At 41.6% G+C, this 19,727-nt stretch overlaps 1 protein-coding gene across 13 annotated transcripts in view; it reads left to right on the forward strand.

The window, feature by feature from the left end:
• Positions 1–19,727, forward strand: part of FGF13 (fibroblast growth factor 13) — a 298,390-nt gene that overhangs the window by 243,949 nt on the left and 34,714 nt on the right. For all 13 annotated transcript variants that reach the window (XM_080553651.1, XM_080553653.1, XM_080553645.1 and 10 more), the window contains one exon: positions 2,368–2,471. In XM_080553651.1, coding sequence (XP_080409777.1) covers positions 2,368–2,471 — 104 coding nt within the window. The remainder of the gene's footprint in view (positions 1–2,367; positions 2,472–19,727) is intronic.

Consider the following 19,727-nt stretch of genomic DNA (forward strand, 5'->3'; position numbering starts at 1 on the left):
CTATCTTGGTGCCTTGTGGCTGCAAGCTCTATCTTCTTGACTGACCTAGGCTTTGCCCTGTCCTCAGCTGATCTACTGGCAGGTTGGTAGCACTATTTGCAGTACAGCCCATACTTATACTCTTGCTTGTCCTGCTCATAAAAACACCATTTAAAAGAGCATCTTTAAAGAGATCTCCAGGTTCTGCTTGGATACTGAGCTTTAAGTTGTGCTCTCCTGCATAAATGGAGATCAGATGCTGCTTGTTGAGGGTTGAACTGCAAAACTGGGCTCTCCTAGGGAGTGTTCTCTGAGTCAGATGGAATATTTTCTCCCACAGATAAATTCAAGCATTTGATAGAAAGAATGAGAAATCCATAGCTGAGCATTTTCCTTAGTGAATGTCTACATTTTGTTTGCTAAAAACTGCACAGAACTAAGAGATTTTGTTTTAGTGAAGAGAGAGCCATTTCTGCTGATTTTGTGCTTGCAGGCGAGTGTGAGTAGGGGCTGTGTGCCTGTGTGTGTCTGCATGTACATTTGTGTATACGAAGGGGAAAGAAAAACATAGATGTGTCTTTAAGATCTCCTGCATTTATTAGTTCTGCATATTTCCACCTGGTCTGCTACATACAACCATTGTAGAAAAAGCAGAGGGTAGGAAATTCAGTGCTCAAAGGCGCCCTGAGCTCAGAGCAGAGCAACCGTAGTTTGTCATGTGCCAGGACAGCCAGGCAGGCTCCGTCCTCCAGGGGCCCGTGGTACCCCTTTTTCACCATGGCACCCCATCTTCACTGCCCCGTGGGGCTGAGATTCTCCGGTAAACCCAGGGCAGCACAGGGAGGTCCAACTGGTTGACTGAGCAGAGAGTGTTTTCACCAGAAATTAGCTCTTCATCCCCAGGGCATAGTATTAACTTCTGGCTATGCCTTTATCGAGGTAGGACATGCATATATTTGTGCTTTCCTGTTTTGATACATTTTTGACAACCCCACACCCAGAATTAAGGATCTGTACTAAACACGGGCAGGCTATGAATTTTCTTTTAATTAAATATGACAATTATCAGGGTTGCCAGGCTGAAAAAAGTATTTATAATGGGTCGTAATTCTTTTGGAAAATAATAAAAATATTTCAAATTCATAATTCAGTTTTAAATTGGCTTCATGTAGTGCCCTTAAATACCAAAGTTCAGCCTGAAGCAGGCTGGAGTTCTATAGCCAAATAATAGACCATTGGAAATAAGAGCCAGTTTGGCATTGCATCACCCTAACTCTGCACTTACGCAGCAGTCTGGAAGGAGATGTTTTGGGTTCTGATAACAGTCCTTGAAATTTTTCTTAACTTCTCCTTTTTATTTTAATCCTACATGTCATAGAATATCACGAGTTGGAAGGGACCCACCAAGCTCATCGAGTCCAACTCCTGGGTCTGCGCAGGACCACACAAAAATCAGACCCTATGTCTGAGAGCACCGTCCAAACGCTGCTTGAACGCCGGCAGGCTCGGTGCCGTGACCACCATATGAAACACAGAACACAATATTCAACTCATTATTACTTGTGTTCACTTTTAACACAGTTAAGAATCTAAGCATTTGCAGAACTTTGCTTATTTTATTAATTTGCCACTTTACAAACCAGTATTTTTTTTTTTTTTTGAAGAGAGGTTTCTCTGCTTATAAATACTGCCACTATTAGTGTGTATACAAGCATAAATGTGAGCAGAACACTCAAAGCAGCTCAACTTTGAAGAGACAGATTGAGGGCTTGATCTAAAGAATATTCTATCATGTCGTTGAATTTTGAGGTTATTTATCCCTGTTTATTCAAAACCATTCTCCTCTCAAAAAGACCAAACTAAACCAAGGCGTTTTGGGATGTTAATGAAGTGTTTTAACTTTTCTGAGTTTCGTCTTGCTTCTCCTTTTTGTTCAAAAAACATTTACAGAATTTGATCTTAATTTAAGAAAAAAAAAAAAAAGATCATCTTGAAAAATTTGGGGTGTCTTCCCCCCCCCCCCCATTTATTACCAGAAAAAATTAAATTAAATTAAATTAGATTAAATAAAATTAAATTTTGTTCAATTCCAGCAGTATCTGAGTTCTGCTCGTGAGGCAGATGAGTTATTTCATCTCTCAGTACATCCAATTTACCATCTTCAGGAGGGGACAAATATGCTGATCATCCTCTGTAGGTAATTTCTGAGCTATTGGTAGACATGTCTATATAAGACAAAGTAGCAGTATTGTTCTGTAGCGCTCACAGAAATTAATATATGCATGAATGGACATGTTTTATTTGGTTCTAGTAATTATGGCTTAATTCTCTATCTAATCTGCATACTTTAAAGGATTAATTTTGCTTTCCATATGCTTTCTCTCCTAGCTTTGTTTAACCTCATACCTGTGGGTTTACGAGTGGTGGCGATTCAGGGGGTTCAAACAAAATTGTATCTGGCAATGAACAGTGAAGGATACCTATACACATCAGTAAGTAAACATATGAATTTTTGCTCTCACTTAAATGCTGATCTTTATAAATGAATAAGTTGTTGTTCCAAAGAATCCAATTATAACCTATAGTGATAGGATTTGACAGTGAATTAAATGAAGTGGTGATATTCTGGTTTAGCTTTTTTTTTTTTTTTTTCCATTATAAATACATGCAAATGTATGGAATCAAATTGTGGTGCCTTTGATCCAAACTAATGATCCTGAAGTTGAAATAAATAATATTTTTTTAAAAAGAACAAAACCCACAAAAACAGACATGAGGCTCTCCCTTGGTCACTGGGGATTGATTACTCTAATCTGTGAGGGGTAGAGAGGAAAAAGGACAACTTGGTGAATCACACACATGCCTGAACATGTTTTATATCTTCCAAAATAATCTGTATTGCTGTTATTAAAAGGGATTAGAGAAAGTAATTTTTTTTTTGTTTGGCCAGAGTTTTCAAATAGAAATGGAATTAAGTGTTAAAGTCTTAGGGCTTCAAGATTCTGCACAGGTAAAGAAATGTTTCATTTAGCAGTTTTGATCAAGAATGTCAGTTAATAATTTCCCTTGACGTTTCTCAAGAGAGCAAACACTATTTTCATGAATAAAAAAAAAAAGACGTTTTTAAAAATAGACCATTTTTCAATTAAAAACATTTAGCCGAACCATGTTTAGGTGTTTTAATTATAAAGTCTTAATAGATTTTTCCCAGGGAAGGAAATAGAAGAAAATGTAATTTATTATCTACCACAAATTATTCTCTTTTAAGAACAATTCCCTTAAGGTGCCTTTAATACTGATAACAATTAAATAAACGTATTCAAATCTCTCATTTGTTTTGGAATCCTGACAGCTGGGACAAGGGGCGAGCTTTGCGTATTTTTCCTCTTGTATCTGCAAAAGCAAATTAGAGGTGGATATGCTTTGGGACAAAGTAAAATTTCAGTGAGCGGCATCATACTCCACTTCCCTTTTTGCTCTGGCTATTTGCTCAACGTGGTTAATCCACAGATCCGTTTGTGGGGCTGTAGCCACACAGCCAGATCATGCAAAGCCCCCTTAATCCTGTGTAGTCACGGTCCTTTGACTGCGCAGTACCATTTACATTTGCACTGCAAATGTACCTTTGACTGCACTGTGTGCTCTCATTTACATTAGCATCCTCAGCCGTGCTTCTTTCTGGTTGCCCCCTCACCGATAGCACTCTGTGCCGTGCGGGCTTCTGCCGGCTCCGTTCTGCCTCTGTGAATGTTACCTCTTGAATTGTGGGTTGGGGTAGGACAGAGTGATTTGTACAATAAAGTGAAATTCTGTCGTTGTGCACAGTGAATGTGCTGGGTTTGAGTAGAGCAGATCTTTCTTTGCAAGATATATGCTGGAAGAGTCAGATCTATTTTTGCAAAGATAAAAAAAATTTGCCATTATGAAGAAAATGGGATACAGACAAATTCAGACCTACAATGCAGTAGTAACTCCTCACTTTGAGACATAAAGACAAAGGGACCATCACTTCCAGTATCCCTAGATGGGCGGAGGTTGTAGCAGAATGTAACACTTTTTTTGATGAAGTCCAGCTTTTAGTTTGATGAGCATGTAGGCATCTTAGGCTGACCTCAGAGACTCATTTGGGTTGTCGTTGTTGATATTTGCATTGGTTAGAGGTAGTTCTTTTTGTGTTCTCATATGTTACCATGAACGGTGTCTTCACTGAATCCTTTATTATCTGTGAACTTAATGCTATTGCAAAATTAGCTGGTGACATCCCTCTATTTTCCCCGTATTAATAATGGTCGTTCTTGTTTCTTTATTAGGCAGCTATATTTTCCTGTATTTATTCATATATTCTTCTTGAACCTGATAGGCTTGACAAGGCCCTAATAAGACAACTGTAGTGTTGCTGTGTCCCAAATTCATATTTTTAAATGCTCTTTCACAAAGACAGGCATTCATTTAATGTGAAACTACTTTTCCAAATAAAGCTTCCACTCAAATTCTCAGTAATCTTGGTTTTATCACCTGGTGACTTCTGTTTGGGTTGTGTTTTTTTTTATTATTATTATTTTACAATAATTGCTAGGCACTCTCTTGGCTTGAAAGGCAAAACCTAGCTCGCAGCTCTGTTGATGTCCCTGGGAATGGACAGGGGCTGGTGAGGAGCCTCTGCTGCCTCCTTCACCTGCTATGTGAACAGGTTGCCAGAATTGCAGTTCCAGCACCACGTTTTAAGTGGTTCTAGCCCTTCCTTTGCTGATAATGGTCTTTTCAGCAAGGCATACAGCCTGACAGTCTGTTACCTGAGAAATTAGCTCTATATTTTGGGCTGGATTCTTGGTTGATGTAAATGAGTCCCAAGAGAGCTCAGCTGATTTATACCAGCTGAACACTCACCTGTTCAAGGGATGCCAACAGGGAGCCTGGGGAAAAGATTAGCTCAAGTAAATGACATCCGTCTACACATCCTGAGGCTTTCCAAGCCCCTACAGGGAGGTGTTCCTGAACGGGATTTGTCAGGAGCAGGCAGATGGCAACACGGGATTGATCAGCAGCAAAACTCCCATAAAACACTGACAAACTCTTGAAGCAAGAACACAGGGAAAAATAGAAAGGGACTACAATTGTGGATAACTATAATGGATAGTTGCACCGTTTTCAGAGAGAAATCAAATTAGCATTGATGATACAATGTAATAGGGAGAGACGATACTGCGGTCTATGTCATGATCGCATGCTTTCAGTTTTATTGCAACTCTAAAGCTTCAGTTGTGTTTGTGTCTGCAAGGTTTCCTTCAGGAGGTTACAGATTCGTTTGACAAACCACTTGAAAAACACCCCGCTAACATGCTGTGCCTGTTCCTTGCCCTGTGCCACTGTCTGTGCCTCGCTCTCAATAGTGCCTTTCAGCCTGAAACACCTCCAAAACACTGCGCCTGATAAAGAGGCCATTAAGTCCCTGGCAATTACCCCACTGGTAGATAGGTAAATAAGTCATCTGGCTTACCGAGGATAAACGGAGGCTCAGCTAAGTGCTTTCCCATACTCACCCAGGAAAACGTAGGCATCAGGACTGATATACCAGGTGTCCCGTTTCCATGTGTATCTTGCACTAAACCACATTGCTAAATCACAGCTCCTTTTCCTTTGACAGATTGTAGTGAATTCTTGTGCTCTGTTCCTTGTGGTATATTTTTTAGTTTTGAACTGTGCAGCAACAGAATTGACTGAGGTGATTCTGGGTATCCTGCATATGTAGAAAATATGTCCTGGCCACGATGCGTTACAGTTGGTGGCAGATAGAGAATATCTGTGGATGCAGTTTGCCAATTTGATGAGTTCTGCCTTTGGCCTCGCCCCTTTCCCCCAGCAGTCTCAGGACAGTGATTCAGGTGTCTGTCCTCAAAGGCAATCTGCAGTGTGGCTTACTTCTGATCCAGTGACTATACTCAAGAATGAGGTGAATTTGCTCCATGAGGGGATCACTGAAGTATAATAAATCTGCAGAGAACAGATATCTGTAGTTGGCTGCCAGGTTTCATAGATAGTTTGCGGCGTCTGTCAGTTAGAGCAAAAATAAGATCTTTAATGTAATGATAAAAGCTCCTCAGGGACAAGACAGCAACTCAGCTAAGAAAAATATATATACACACACACACACATATATATATTTATGTATATATATTAAAATACATATATAAGAGATGCATTACAATTCTGTGAGTACAGAGAAGGGAAGTGACCTTGGCTGTGTGACTGCTCATGCCGCTCCAAGCAGTGCATGCCTCTCCTCCACACTGGCTGGAAAACGTGCCTTCATATCATAGAATAACATCCCATTTCAATTTTTTTTTTCTCTAGCGTTTTTCCTGCCAAAGTCAAGGGGAACTGTGTTGGCTACATCTCCCAAGTTGAACTCACCCTTATGATTTTCCTTGTTGGGACCTTGGGAGCTATTGAAGCCGTAACCCTTCCTGCTGTTTGATACTTGGGCATCCCTTGAAAATGAAAGCACAGGTTTTAATTTACCCCTCCTTACACCACTGTCATGCTGTTGTAAGGTGACTTAAACGGTGTTATGGCACTGTCATCTTACGTAACCACTTTAATGAATCACGCCCTTTTGTATTTTAGGATGGCTTTTATTTTATCTTATGTGGTTGTTCATAGAAAGAAAAAATGTTCATAGAAAGAAAATCTTTCAGAAGACCACAATATATGCTAAGCTTGAGGTTTTTCTGGCTTCATACCCTATGAATTTCTTGTGGTTTTTTTTCCTTTTTTTTCATTGTCTTGCACAAAAGAGTGAAAAATATTTTAAGGATCTGTTTGTCAGACGTAGTCCTAGAGTTACTGCTTTCTCATTAAAGTGATTGTGATTTGACAGAAAAGGCTCACGGTGATACAGAGCAGCAGCTGAGAGAAGTTCATTAAAGGGAAGGCATATATGCACTAGGTGAAAAGAATTGAGTGTGCTGTTTGAATTCTGCATAGGTTGAAACATAACCCGTATCATAGGAAATTTCAAAGAATAGCCTAAGAAAAACTATCTGCATATTTTCCAGAAACTATCGCATCAGAGTTTATTTCATTATTTCATTTAAATCTTTAAATGATTTTCTGTGAGGTGCACATTTCTCCTATACAGTATTTCAGCTTATGTAATTGTGTTCTTGTTTAGCCTGTATACATCATGACAAAAAGTAAAATTAAATAGATGTGCTGTTCATTGCATCTTTCTGGCCGGTCTCAGGGCCTGTGCCACTCAGCTTGTGACGAGAGTGTGTTTTTCACCTCACCCTGTGATTTGCCCAAGTGTCTGGTTTAATAGTGTCATACGTGAGTAAGCTTGTAGCTTCTCCCAGCTGGGTCAGGCAGACAGGTGTAGGGGAGAGTGTGGGTTCAAGGAGTCCCCAGTTTGGCTTTCCCTTTCCCAGCCTTTCCCTTTTCCCCCTTGTGTGGACAAGGGCCGCCTGAAATGCCTGGTTCCCCAGCAGTGCTCCAGGGATGGGGGCAGTGGGACAAAGCCTTTCCCCATCTCATCCCTGGGCTGAGCAAAGCCCTCGGGGGCAGATGGGGGCAGACACAGTGCACTTCTGCTGCTGCCAGCTCTCCAGTCCCCAGGACACACAACTGCTCACCTGAAGCAGCCCCTTGAGTGCCTGGGATCTGCATGTTGGGTCCGAAGCACCAGCTTTACCATCTCCTCCCTCAGGACTGCACTGCGACTGCTCGCTAAGGTTGACAGAGCCCCTGTCTCCGAGCAGCCCTTTGCCCTGAGGAAGTGTGACAGAATCCAGTCTGCCCTCCCTCCAACAGCCTTTCAGCTCATCTGTTGGGAATTCAGGGCATTCAGCTTTTTGTAGGATGGGCATTAGGAAATGTACTCCATGGAGATGTTTATGCTTCCTTTGTTAGCTTTGTTACAATGCCCAATACGTTTGAGTTAATAGAGCTTCTGTACCTGACTTAATTTTGCCATTTCTTGTCTGATGCACTCAGTAGAGTTAGCATGGGTTTATAAGGAGCACTTCAATAAAATTATGTGCGGGGTATTATACACATAATTTACTCTAAGACAGCATTCAGTTATCATTGTCCTCTGATGATAAATAGATTGTCATATGTTTGTTACCTGCACGTAAATTAAATACTGTATGAATTGTGCATGTTGATTATGGCCAAAAAACGTGAAACATGATTAAATTCTCAGAGTCATTCAAGAATTGTTTTGGTGAATTGGAGAGAAGAGAAGTTTGTGCATATTTTAATACTGAGCAGAGCATCAGAGACCTGCTGCAGCAAATGGGAATGGCTGGAGCATTTATAATGAATTACTGGCAAAGAGCATTTCACCACCTCAGAAAAATAGCGCAAACCAAGAGATAGGGGAAATAATCAAAAGCTTCATCTAGTTAAATTTGCATGTCAGTGTAAATCATTTTTTACCATGAATGCTGAAGTACCGAATATACCTTAATATAGGTATCTTCAGTGATAAGGTCTTAGATGCAGCTGCAGCACGTTTTTCTTTTCATCACGACACTTTGCTTTGTGCTGGAGAAACGGGCAAGGTCCTCACAGCAAGGATGTGAGGCATCGTGCTGACAGCCCTGGCTGCCCCCTGCCCTAAGGCAAAGTGGGAAGTGGGCAGGAGAGGTGTGGGATCAGCGCTGAGACAGGAGCGTGCTCTCTGGAGGCTCCTGGGCGCTGCAGGACCAGCCCATACTGATAAACATTTTCTGACACCTTCAGCTACAGACACAGCTTTAAATTATGCCAGCAGCTCAGCAGATGCAAACCATCTGCGCTTTGGTTCAGTCTTACAGCGGTGTTACAGCGCAGGGATGGATGCTGGCCGGGGAGAAGCCTTGATCAGTCTCCGTGCAGCATCACCACTCCTGCGAACGCTGCCCTGGTGGCTGCTGCCTGGCCCAGGCTGTGCTCGCAGGCTCAGCCCGTTACCAGAAAATCTGACTGTGAGGTTTTGGGGTTGGTTGTGAGCCGGACGGCATGTAGCTGTTTTGTTCAGGTGCTTGCTTCTGCCGGAATCAGCATGATTCCAAATTTCAGGAGACAGACTGCCTGCCGTTTCCAGCTGAGAAGGGGGGAGGCATTGCCTTCCCATGAGAGAATTATTAAGAGATTCAGCAAGCTGAAATTCTTGAAGCTATTATGCTGCTTTTCTCTACAAGTCATCCCCAAGGTGTCTGAAATCCACAGAGGTGCTGCTGTGCATCCTGCCCTCACTGCGGGTGGTGGGAGCTGAGGGTGCTCAGCACCTTCTAAGATGAGGCATCATAAGAGGAGCCCAAGCATGAGAAAATGATGCGTCAGGAGCGTGTGCTGCACAGACCCTTACCAACCTGCTGTTAGATGCCTGTGCAATGGTTTCCTAACAGAGTGGCTGTTAAAAATCAGCAGAGAAATTGTTATTTTTACAAGAACAGGTTCGACGTCCAGTGAGAGAAATAACATACAGGTGAAGTAGGTAAAAGACTAAAAGTGCATCCACTCTCTCTTTGTTAATCAATGTCAAAGTCCTCAAGTTAAGAGACTGAAAGTTTTAAAAAATCAGACTGGATGTTGCTCAAAGCAGAAGTTTGGGACTCAGCAAGCTCAGAAATGGGGCTGCAATGGGAACGTGGCCCCCGAGGCCCATTTTTTCAGTTCATTGCGCTGCTTGCTGAGGTGACAGTGGCACAAAACTGGCATCAACCAAAAAAAAACCCTTGGCAGAACTTGAAGCTGGACCCGAGCTAGGTAGTTTGGCACCTGGATTGCACACAGCTAGCTTCCAGCAGTGTGGTTCGGCCCCACGCCAGCACACGAGGAATACTGAGTACCGGGACTTCAGGCTACTCACAACTCCTCACCGTCACGTTGCAAAGCATGTTTGGCAAGCAAGCGTTGTAAGCAGATAAGGACTTGAGCAGACGGCGTGAGTTGCAAAGTGTGAGAAAAAGAGCACTGCCAGGTTCTCAGCGTGTTCAGTTTGGAGCGCGTATTCAGATCACCAGAGGACGGGTTACGTTGCTATGATTCAGCAGAGCCAACGAGAGAAGTGCTGCTTTTCTCTCCTAAATTTGCTGTGAATGCTGCAGTTTGTGACTGGGCTGTCTGTGCCGGCGGCATAGGTGCCTGTAGGGTGACGTGTGCCTGCTCCCTGCCAGGGCTTGGCTCTTTTGCAGTTTGCCAGCAAAATGTGTATATTAATATTTATGTGGGGTTTTGAATTACTGCTTTTTTCCCCTGATACGTATGAAAAAAAAAAAACTCAAAATCAGAAATGTTTCCAAATTTACCTGCTTTCTTAGAACACGGCTTAATTAAAAGAAAATACCACTATGAAATAGCAGCCTCTCTCCTATGCTTGACTTTCCCTCTAGAAGGCTGTCTGCCTTCCCATCTCCTGCCCAGAGGGGCTTCCCCTCCCTCTCGTGCTGCAGATTGAGCTAATGAGCAGCTCTTGTCACGGTGACTCAGCAGAGCTTCTGCCTCATCGCACTGGCTCCCTGGCTGGCCGAGGAGATGGCTCACCTCGCCGGCAGCCTGCTGCTCGCTGCCAGAGCCTGTCAGAAGGCGAACATCTGAACAAGGATGCTGGAGCAATCAAAGGCAGACTCCGAGGACTCCCCCAAACCAACAAGGAGAACGTTTCAGGACACCTACTGGAAAACAACCTCAGAACTTCCGTAGAAACTAATCAAGGATCACGCTTATTAAATCTGCAGAAGGTGTTTTTCGCTCAGCATGTGTTAGGATGGGAACTCAGGGCAATGGGATGCTGAGGATGATATTGTGTAGGTGGGCTCAAAAAGTCAGGCAAATTCCTGAAAGAAAAGCACCGCAAAATACAATGATTCACAGATTCACAGATTTCTCTAGGTTGGAAGAGACCTCAAGATCATCGAGTCCAACCTCCGACCTAACACTAAGTACTCCACTAAACCATATCCCTAAGCTCTACATCTAAACGTCTTTTAAAGACCTCCAGGGATGGTGACTCCACCACCTCCCTGGGCAGCCCGTTCCAATGCTTAATAACCCTTTCGGTAAAGAAATACTTCCTAACATCCAACCTAAAACTCCCCTGTCGCAACTTTAGCCCATTCCCCCTCGTCCTGTCACCAGGCACGTGGGAGAATAGAATGATATCATGTTTGACTTAGAAATGTCCTGAATCGTAGCTCAGCTGAGGCTGGGGAAGTGCGCTGAGAAAATCTCGAAATGAAATTCCCTTTTTCTCATACTTTTACATAGTCACCTGCAGTTAGCCCAGAACAGAGAGAGGCTGTTTGGCTGGGGGGCTGTCTGGCTATGAGTACAGCCTGAGAAAGTTGTAGCCTTACTGGTTTGTCCTGCTTCTGGGTCCCACTGACATTTCCTTTCTGGGTTCATTTTGCAGAGGCTGCTGGTGCTCTGATAAGAAATCTCCCGAAGTGCTGGGTAACACCAGTTAAGGATATGCAGGAAAAATGTGGTTGTGGTGAGAGCATGGGGCTTGGGGTATAGTGGGCTGTCAGAAAAGCTGAATGAGAAGACAGAAGTGTGCTTGTTCCTGCGTCTGTTCCTGTATACGTCTGCTCCCATGTAAGCACAGTCCAGGGCATGGCTGGGAGCTTTAGCTGTTGCAGCAGTGCTAGCGCAAACAAAATTTGGGAGCTTCTGGGCTAACAGGAAGTAAAGGGCAGTTGAGATCCCAAAACAACTCTCCTTCAAAACCGTGCTAGCATCCTAAATAGATCTGTTGTGTGGGGGTACTCAGAGTGACTTTATTAAACACGTTTTTGTGTCTTTTTATCTTCATGTAGTCCTGCAGTTGCGACAGTGCTAAGAGGAAGTGAATTCAGTTCTGCTCCTACTTGGCAGCCTTAAGAGAAATGTTTACTGCTTTCTGCTGATTTACATCCTTGCAAACCCACTGAAAGCATCCTTTTCCTGGCAGAACTTTTGTTGCAAGTGATGAGGTGCGAAAACTGAGAATCCAGCTTGACTCTGAAAGTTCAAATTGTATCTGCAGTGTTGTCAATCAAAAGGCGTCTTTTAAAACATCCATGAGCAAAACTGGCGGGGAGTCGATGGGCAAGAAAAAAAGTGAGTCATAATCCCCAAGATTCTGGGATTTATGGTTGCTTTTGGGAGCTGCAGCACAGCTGAAAGAGGTTTCCAAGGGAAACTCTGTTGCTTCGGTTGCAGAGAGCATGAATGTCATCCTCATGGTATGCCTTCTCGGTACCAAAAACAAAGAAGCCCGTACAAATCCTAGAAAGCAGGATATGCATTGTGTGTAATACAGAAGCCAGGCAGGGTGAAATTAAACACAATAGTTGTCATATTTAGGTTACGTCCTTGAAGTTTGTTTCAGAAATCAACTTTTTAAAATATAAGCTACTTCTTGGAGGGAGGCCTGCTGAATTCCTGGATGGAAAAGCTAGAAAGGGTCTGGGGAAGAAGACAAATCTGTTCTATAAAAATCGAATCAAGAAACTTAATTTCTGTATTGAGCTGCTTTCATTATGCAATCTAGGATTAACAAAGGAATGTGAAATTTAGAATGGAATAGGGAACCTTTGGATATAATGCCAATATAATAGCCTTTACCAGCAGATTGGATGGTTTAAATAATTGAACAGATAAGACCTTTCATATTTTATTTTGTGTGGATGCTACAGGTGTATCATATTGTTTTTAACTTTTGTAATTTTGCCCAAACAGCAGTGAATATTGAGCAGTACGGTTCTAAAATCAAATCCACTGGAGAGCTGGTCAAAACAAGCATAATAATTGGTGAAGTACAGTTCTGTCATTTAAAACCTTGGGACATATCTAAAAAACCATACAGAGCTAGATTCAGAAACACATCACAAGAGGCTGTCTGCTTTACAAGGCGTCTTCCCCTTTCCTTGCTCTGATGACATTGACTTTCACATGAATGGGTATGCAATTTAGACCTTCCATCCTTATCTCCAGAGCATTCTCAGATGTAAATAAAAGGCTGCTATGAGACAGAAGCATTCCTCTTGAACCCAAGTATTAGTGGGACTTTGCATTTGAGTGGGTTGGGAATGGACAAACCTCAAAGGGTTTGGGAGGACGTGTTTCCTTGAATGACAACTCCAGGACCCAATGTTTTATCAAACAGGTCCTAGCAAACTGGAAAGAGTGGATTATTTCTTACCCTTCCAGCGTGGGCAGCTTCCAATTAATCTGCAAGACCTACTGTATTTTTAAAAAGAGGATATCTTGTGGAGCTGGTAAACAAATTAGAAGCAGAGTTTCATAAATATTAAGGCTTCAGTTCAGATTTGAGGCAAAGGTTCACATCAATTCTCATTCCATTCTCGTTATTTCACACCAGTGTGCTCAAAGCTAGAGGAGCATCTGCTGCCAGCTGAGCCATATTGACACTGACAGAAGGCACAATAAGCTCAGAGTAAATAAGTGAATGATCTGAAACAGAACAAAAAGCCAAAGAAAATCTAATAAGAGGAATAGACACATTTCGAAGTGCAGATCTTTTCCCTTCACCTGATGAACCAAGAGTTTAATGAGCTTCATATCACAAACTTTTTCTCATGTAAGTAATCCTTACTCAACCAAGCAGATTAATTAAATGCCTGCCAGAGGAAAAAAATAATTTATTTGAGTAAGATTTGCAGGATTTAAACAGGACAGCCATTGATTTGCAATATGAAATTTGTGGGATTTAAAAACATGAACAAAGCATTTAGGAGCCTAGTGAATCTCAATGACTAAAATAAGTCCCTCTTTGCTTAGAGTCAGATCCCAAGGCCTGGAGCAGTCATCAGGAATAGGGAGAGCAGCGGACTCCATCCCTGGATGTCCAGAGGGTTTATTCAGTGTTGCGTGCAAGACTTGAGCCCTTGGCTTGGAGCCTTCTCTGGAACTGGATGCCCAGGTCTTCATTTTGACTCGTGTGGTAGCTGAAATGCGAAAGTTTCCTATGACATAGTTTGGCAAGTGCAGAACCAGGTGTTGTGTTGTTCATAAAAAATACCTCTCTTCAAAGGCTGTAGATTTTTGCACATTTCTTTTTAGGACTTAACATTTTCTGGTAGACCGTACAAAAATCTCTATTTCTCCAGGGTGCAGGGAAATGTTTGCAGGAGGCTCTTTCTGTAGTGTTATCATGGCACCAGGAGCACTGCGATAAGGTCTAACAGTTAGCATAGCATCCTTTCTTCTGACACCTTTCTGTGGAAGGCACTGTGTTCCTGGTATCACAGAAAAGCAAGGATGATTGCATGCGTGTTACCACTTTTGGATGTCATGAAAGCATAGCCAACTTCACTCACCTATTTTGGAAAATCTTGACTTTAATTTATGCTTTAGCTGCCTCTGTGTGAAACAAAGATTTAATGTGTATTCTAGACAGAGACGCTGGGAGCTTGCTTCATGGGCAGTAGAATTGGACACAGACATCCTTAGGCTTTACTTGGGGAATTTGTTGCAGCTGTGATAGTAAAGGCATGAAAGAGCTTTACACAAATTGTTGATTTCTACCACATTAGTTAATTGTTTCTCAAATTTGCATTTCTAATCAGTGAGATACCAAAACACCTGTATTCTCTAAGTGTTGCACTAATAGTTTGTATTTCCTTTAGCTATGCTTAGAGGAACAATGCCAGAAAGGCAAGCATATATTATAAATAACTTTTAGCTCTGACAACTAAATTATAAATAATATTTTTCTTCATAAAATTATGTCCAGCAGCAGTGTCAGGGAGAAGGTATTCCTTGCTCATCAGCCAATAGCCATTGCACTGATAATGTATCTTCCTGAACAGCATTGATTTGGTAGCGCTAAGGGCACCATCTCTATCACAAAGCCTAGGCAATGTTAATTTTAGAGGCCATACAGTGATTTCTCTATGCTGAATCCCTGAAGATTTTGAAATTTTCAGCTGAGAAAGGTGATAGGCTTGGTCTGCATGTGGCTTAGGCCTATTTGTACTAAGGAAACCAACCTAATTTTGTGCTGTTAACCAAGGAGATGGGTACGGTCACCCTGGCTTGGCTATGAATCATCGGTTGAAGCTTCATTTACTACTCAATGGCACACCCTCTGCGCTTGCAGACCTTCGTTTTATTATCACAGGAATGACAGTCAAAGAAGACAAGTGGTTTTTTTTCCCTCTCAATTAATTCCAAGCTTTCCTTTGTTGAGCCGTTTTGTTTCCCTCTGGCTCTCATAGTCTCCTAAACAGCAGTTGCTTCTCTTATGAAACAATTAGAGTTAATGTGGGTAATTGTGATAGTTATGGCCTTTACTTTTTGATATAGCAATTATCCAATCTGTATTTTTTTCTGAGTCAAACAATGTTGGTAAAATTAAGTCGTCATTAGACTGAGCTGTCTGGAGACTGTTTGCTACAAAAACACCAAATTTGAGCATCTCTGCTCTTTCTCAAAACAAATGTTGAGTAACCTAGAATTGAATGTTTTCTGTGTCTCAGTCACTGTGCCTTAGGTTGTACTTTCCCTATACTCACATCACTGTGTCAGCTGCAGCAAGGCTACACACAGAAGAAGAGTTTGGTCCTTTGACTACTTTGGCATATTTAAAGATCTGTTAGTAGAGAGTCTTGTGAGGTTTTACAGGTTATGTGGTTCTTAAACACAAATCACAGCGTTTCAAACTAAATTTATAAGAGTTTCCGTTTCTGTAGGACAGCAGTGAATACAGGGGATATGTAAATAGCCCAAATTGCTCATATGAGTAGAGAGTTTTTGAGTTTCTACTAACTACTTAAGAAATGCATAAATGTATTTTCCTTCCACCTTCCTGAAAAGTGCGTTCTCAAAGCTACAGAGAAAAAAATCATTTCTCTGTAATCTTCAAGGTCCTGAAAGCCTGATAAAATCTTATTTCTTTGGCAAAAGACTTCTGAAATAATATTTTTGCATCACTACCAACCTGATGCTACAAACATTTGGTTTCTTACCATAATGATAAGGAACATAGCTGGTATACAAAAGATAAGAAATAAATCCTCCGTATAGACAGAATAAATGGATGGACAACGCTGAAACCTTTAAGCCCGGTTATGAAGCTCTGTGCAATTATATACTGGAACCTGGAATTCGAGGTCAGGGGCGGGGGGGTGGAAATCCTCCAACCAACAGACAATAGAAACAGCAATGTGCCAGAACTCAGGGCTTTTCTCCAAGTCTCACTCTATCCAAATGTAAAACTTTTGGCTCAGGCTCAACCTAGGTCTAAGACAGCTGACTTTTTTTTTCTTTCTTTTCCTTTTTCAGATAGAAATCATCACAAAGCTAGCTCTGTGTTTTAACTTCATAGCATGAATTTAATTTCAATTCAAGACTCATTTCTTCTTATTGATTCATTCAACCCTCCCTTTCTGCTCATATGGAGATGTCAGTCATTGCTCACATTGGTCTATACATTTTAGAAGGAGGCAATTGTGCTCATAAGGTTAATTGTATCATCTCTGAAAGACTGCGTGTGAACAGTACTCTGCGATGGCTAGTTAGAGGTTGAGCATTCTGCTTAAAGAGTTATGTGCACATACAATGCTAGTTTAGTAGATATTCTTATGAGAAAGCTGATCTTATGATCAGTCTGTATTTGTTGAGTTAATTGGTATATTCAGAGTAAAGAATTGTATTTCTGCTTAGAAAACGCAAGCTTTTTTGTGAGTTATAGTCACAGGAATCATTCAGTCAAACATCCAGAATGCATCAACCCCATTCCAAGGCTATAACCTTGCCTGCCAAGTCCTACCAGTGGTTTATTTTTATGGTCAAGTAATAAATTAAAGGGGTTTACAATTGAAATAGAGATGGACACTCAGCAGCCACTGTAGCCCTTTTCCAACAGTAGCAGCTCTGGGAAGGTCCATTACTCCTCAACCTAACCTCTTCCCAGATGATACTATGATCCTTTTGTCCTTAGCATTTCCTGGTATCCCAATTAGCAAACACCTTGACATGCAAACATGACATGTTAACAGTTCAAAGTACGGTCATCTAAGCCTGGAGAAAAAGGAAATACCTCCTTAGGGCGCAGTGGTCAATACACAGTAGAGCTGTTATCACTGTGGAGTGGAGCAAGAAACTTTTCTCAAGTTCTTGGTTATTCTGAAGTGATTTTTCTCCCTGTCTGTGCGCATTAGTAGAAGAAAAATCAAGTGTCTGAGTCCAGCCCTCTGCCAAATTGGTGTATCTGGCACAGTCAGGAAGACTGGTAGGGGTGAAGCAAGAGAGAACTGGAGACCCATGTTTATGCTCCACATTGTCAGTGCAAAGAGGGTGGATATTAGTTGAATACCTATTGGTATTTTCGTGCCTTATTAAAATCATGTTTGCTTGGTTTGGATATTAAGGTTTGCTATTAGTTCAACTGACTCTCATCCAAATTCAGTATAATAATCCCAAGAAAATTTGATTGGCAGAAAACACTGAATATTTACATTTCAGAAGCTATTGCTTTTATTTTATTTGTGGTGTTGGTGATAGGACCTTAAGGACATCTGGTTGGATGCCAATTTATATTCACCCATTCATGTACTTTTCTCCCCTTAAATAAGGCATTTTTCCTATGAAGTGCTCTGTTAGAGAAATCTTTGATGTGATATCTGGAGAGTACAAATTGCAGTTGTAATTAATCCTGTTACAAACAGATGATATGTTACGATATTTTACTGTACTACAACAGTGAAAAGTATTTTATAGAGCCTTGGAGAATGCATGCATTTAATAATTAGTATAGAAGGAAATTATAGATGATGGACAAACCACGGTGAGTCAAAATTTGTGGTTTTATGTAAGCACAGGTAACAGCTAGATAAAAACTGCCATGTTCTCTTTTCATCTTCTATTTTCTTCATTTCTTATTTCCTGTTTCTCTTTGCCTGAAAGTTAATATAGCTACAGCAACATAGCATCAAACAGCCAAAAGGAAATTAAGGTGTTTGGGAGAATTTGTTTAAGATTAGTTCCTTACAAAATGTGTCAGAGAGACGTATATCAAGACAAGGTGACCTTGTTTCCTTAAGTGTGCATTCTCTGTTTATGTGCCTGCCTGGCCATCAGATGATATATCTCACTCTGTTCCTAATAACTTTAAAATCCATTAGCCAACTCTGACAAAATACAGCATACTGGATGCAGTTTTCAGAGATATTACATTCCCACAAGTGTCGTGAAACAAGGCAGTTGGGTAAGGAAGAGAAAGCTGAGGTGCTCAAGGCCCTAATGAAAGAAAGGCTGCAGCATAACTCAGCTCTTACCCAACCTGAGGAAAGCAGGAATGCCCTTGGGTTGGAGAGATCTCCATCAATGTTTAGGCTTTATCAGATGCTAGAGAATGCAACTGCTCACCCCATCCCTGGGACGACAGGATTCATTCAAGAGACTGCACATGAAACTGCCAGCTTTTGAGTCTCTGCCATAGATCAACTGCCCTGTAGTTGTTAAGGCTATTGGTTCATTGGCTATCTCTGGTTCATTGGATGCTGCTGAGATTATAACCAAGAGCAGTGTCTGTGGTACATCCGCAGTGTTGTAGGATCTCATAAGGAGAAGGGAAAGTGACAGAGAAGTCCCATTGAAATACTGAGTTTGTCCAGAGGCCACGAAAGCTGTAAATCTATGCTCTTGGCCATGCTACCTGCTGTACAACAGTATTTAATAAGCAATCTGCACGCAGCTAGCTGATACGTTTGGAATATGTTCACTCCTTTGGCTGTATGTCATGCCAGAGCTCTACTTATCTGTATTGTTGCTTGTAATGGGTAAAGAAGGCAGAAAATCAGGGTTAGAGCAATGTCTGTAATCAACGATTGTAGGAACATTTTAGTAATATTCACCATTACTGCAAAGGCTAAACACCAGTTACAAGCAAAGATTTGTTTAAGACAGGCAAGGATTTTAATCACAAAATCATTCCTTAGTCAATTTGTGTGCTTTATCTTCCCAGCTGTGGTCCTGGTCTTACAAGCAGAAAGCCGATAGGACAGCATCGACCCTCAGCATTTCTGTTTCCAGGGTTGGAAAGCAGGAAAGCATGCATTTATGTGGGTGCGTGTGTGTATTTTAAATGCTTAGCTTTTCCTTTAAACCTAGCAGATCAATCAAAGTACTATATTTCTTTGTAAAGGAAAGACATTCTCATTAATTTCCATCCCCCACACATAGCTTATTGCATTATACTGAAAATCTCATCTGAGGAATCCTTTCATAATGTAATATGTTGCAGAAGGAAAAAAGGAACCTTTTACCCCATGTATACTTTGTCTTTCAGGGATTTGGCTGATACCATTAGTCTGTTGGTTATAGAGAGTGTTTCTTTGCTAACCCAGGTGCACTAATGTAATTCATCAAGGTGCACACACACAATTTGTTTAGCACCAGTTTTGGGTACCGGGTGGCACGTCTGTTCTAAAAATCCTCCCACTGAAATTCTGTATCTTCACTTGTCCTCCCCAGCGTCCTTGCTAGTGCACTCAACACCTGCCTCATTTGGAAAATGGCTGCAAGTTTAGGCACTTTGCAAAGTGTCTGGAGGATAACTGCAACTTTAAAAGTAACAGGTCCCATTTAAATGCTGGGCGATCCATTAAAGATGTCCAGGCACTGGGCACTGGTGCTTTACCTGTGTCCCACTGCTCTTTTCCATTTACAGCCAAGCACACAGGTGTTTTAGCAGCTCGGTGAGCCTCGACTATTACAGAACGTCATGGAAACTTAGTGGTCATACCTGGCATCCG

This window comes from Anser brachyrhynchus (assembly GCF_964034855.1).
Source record: "Anser brachyrhynchus genome assembly, chromosome: 13".
NCBI classification, from domain to species: domain Eukaryota; kingdom Metazoa; phylum Chordata; class Aves; order Anseriformes; family Anatidae; genus Anser; species Anser brachyrhynchus.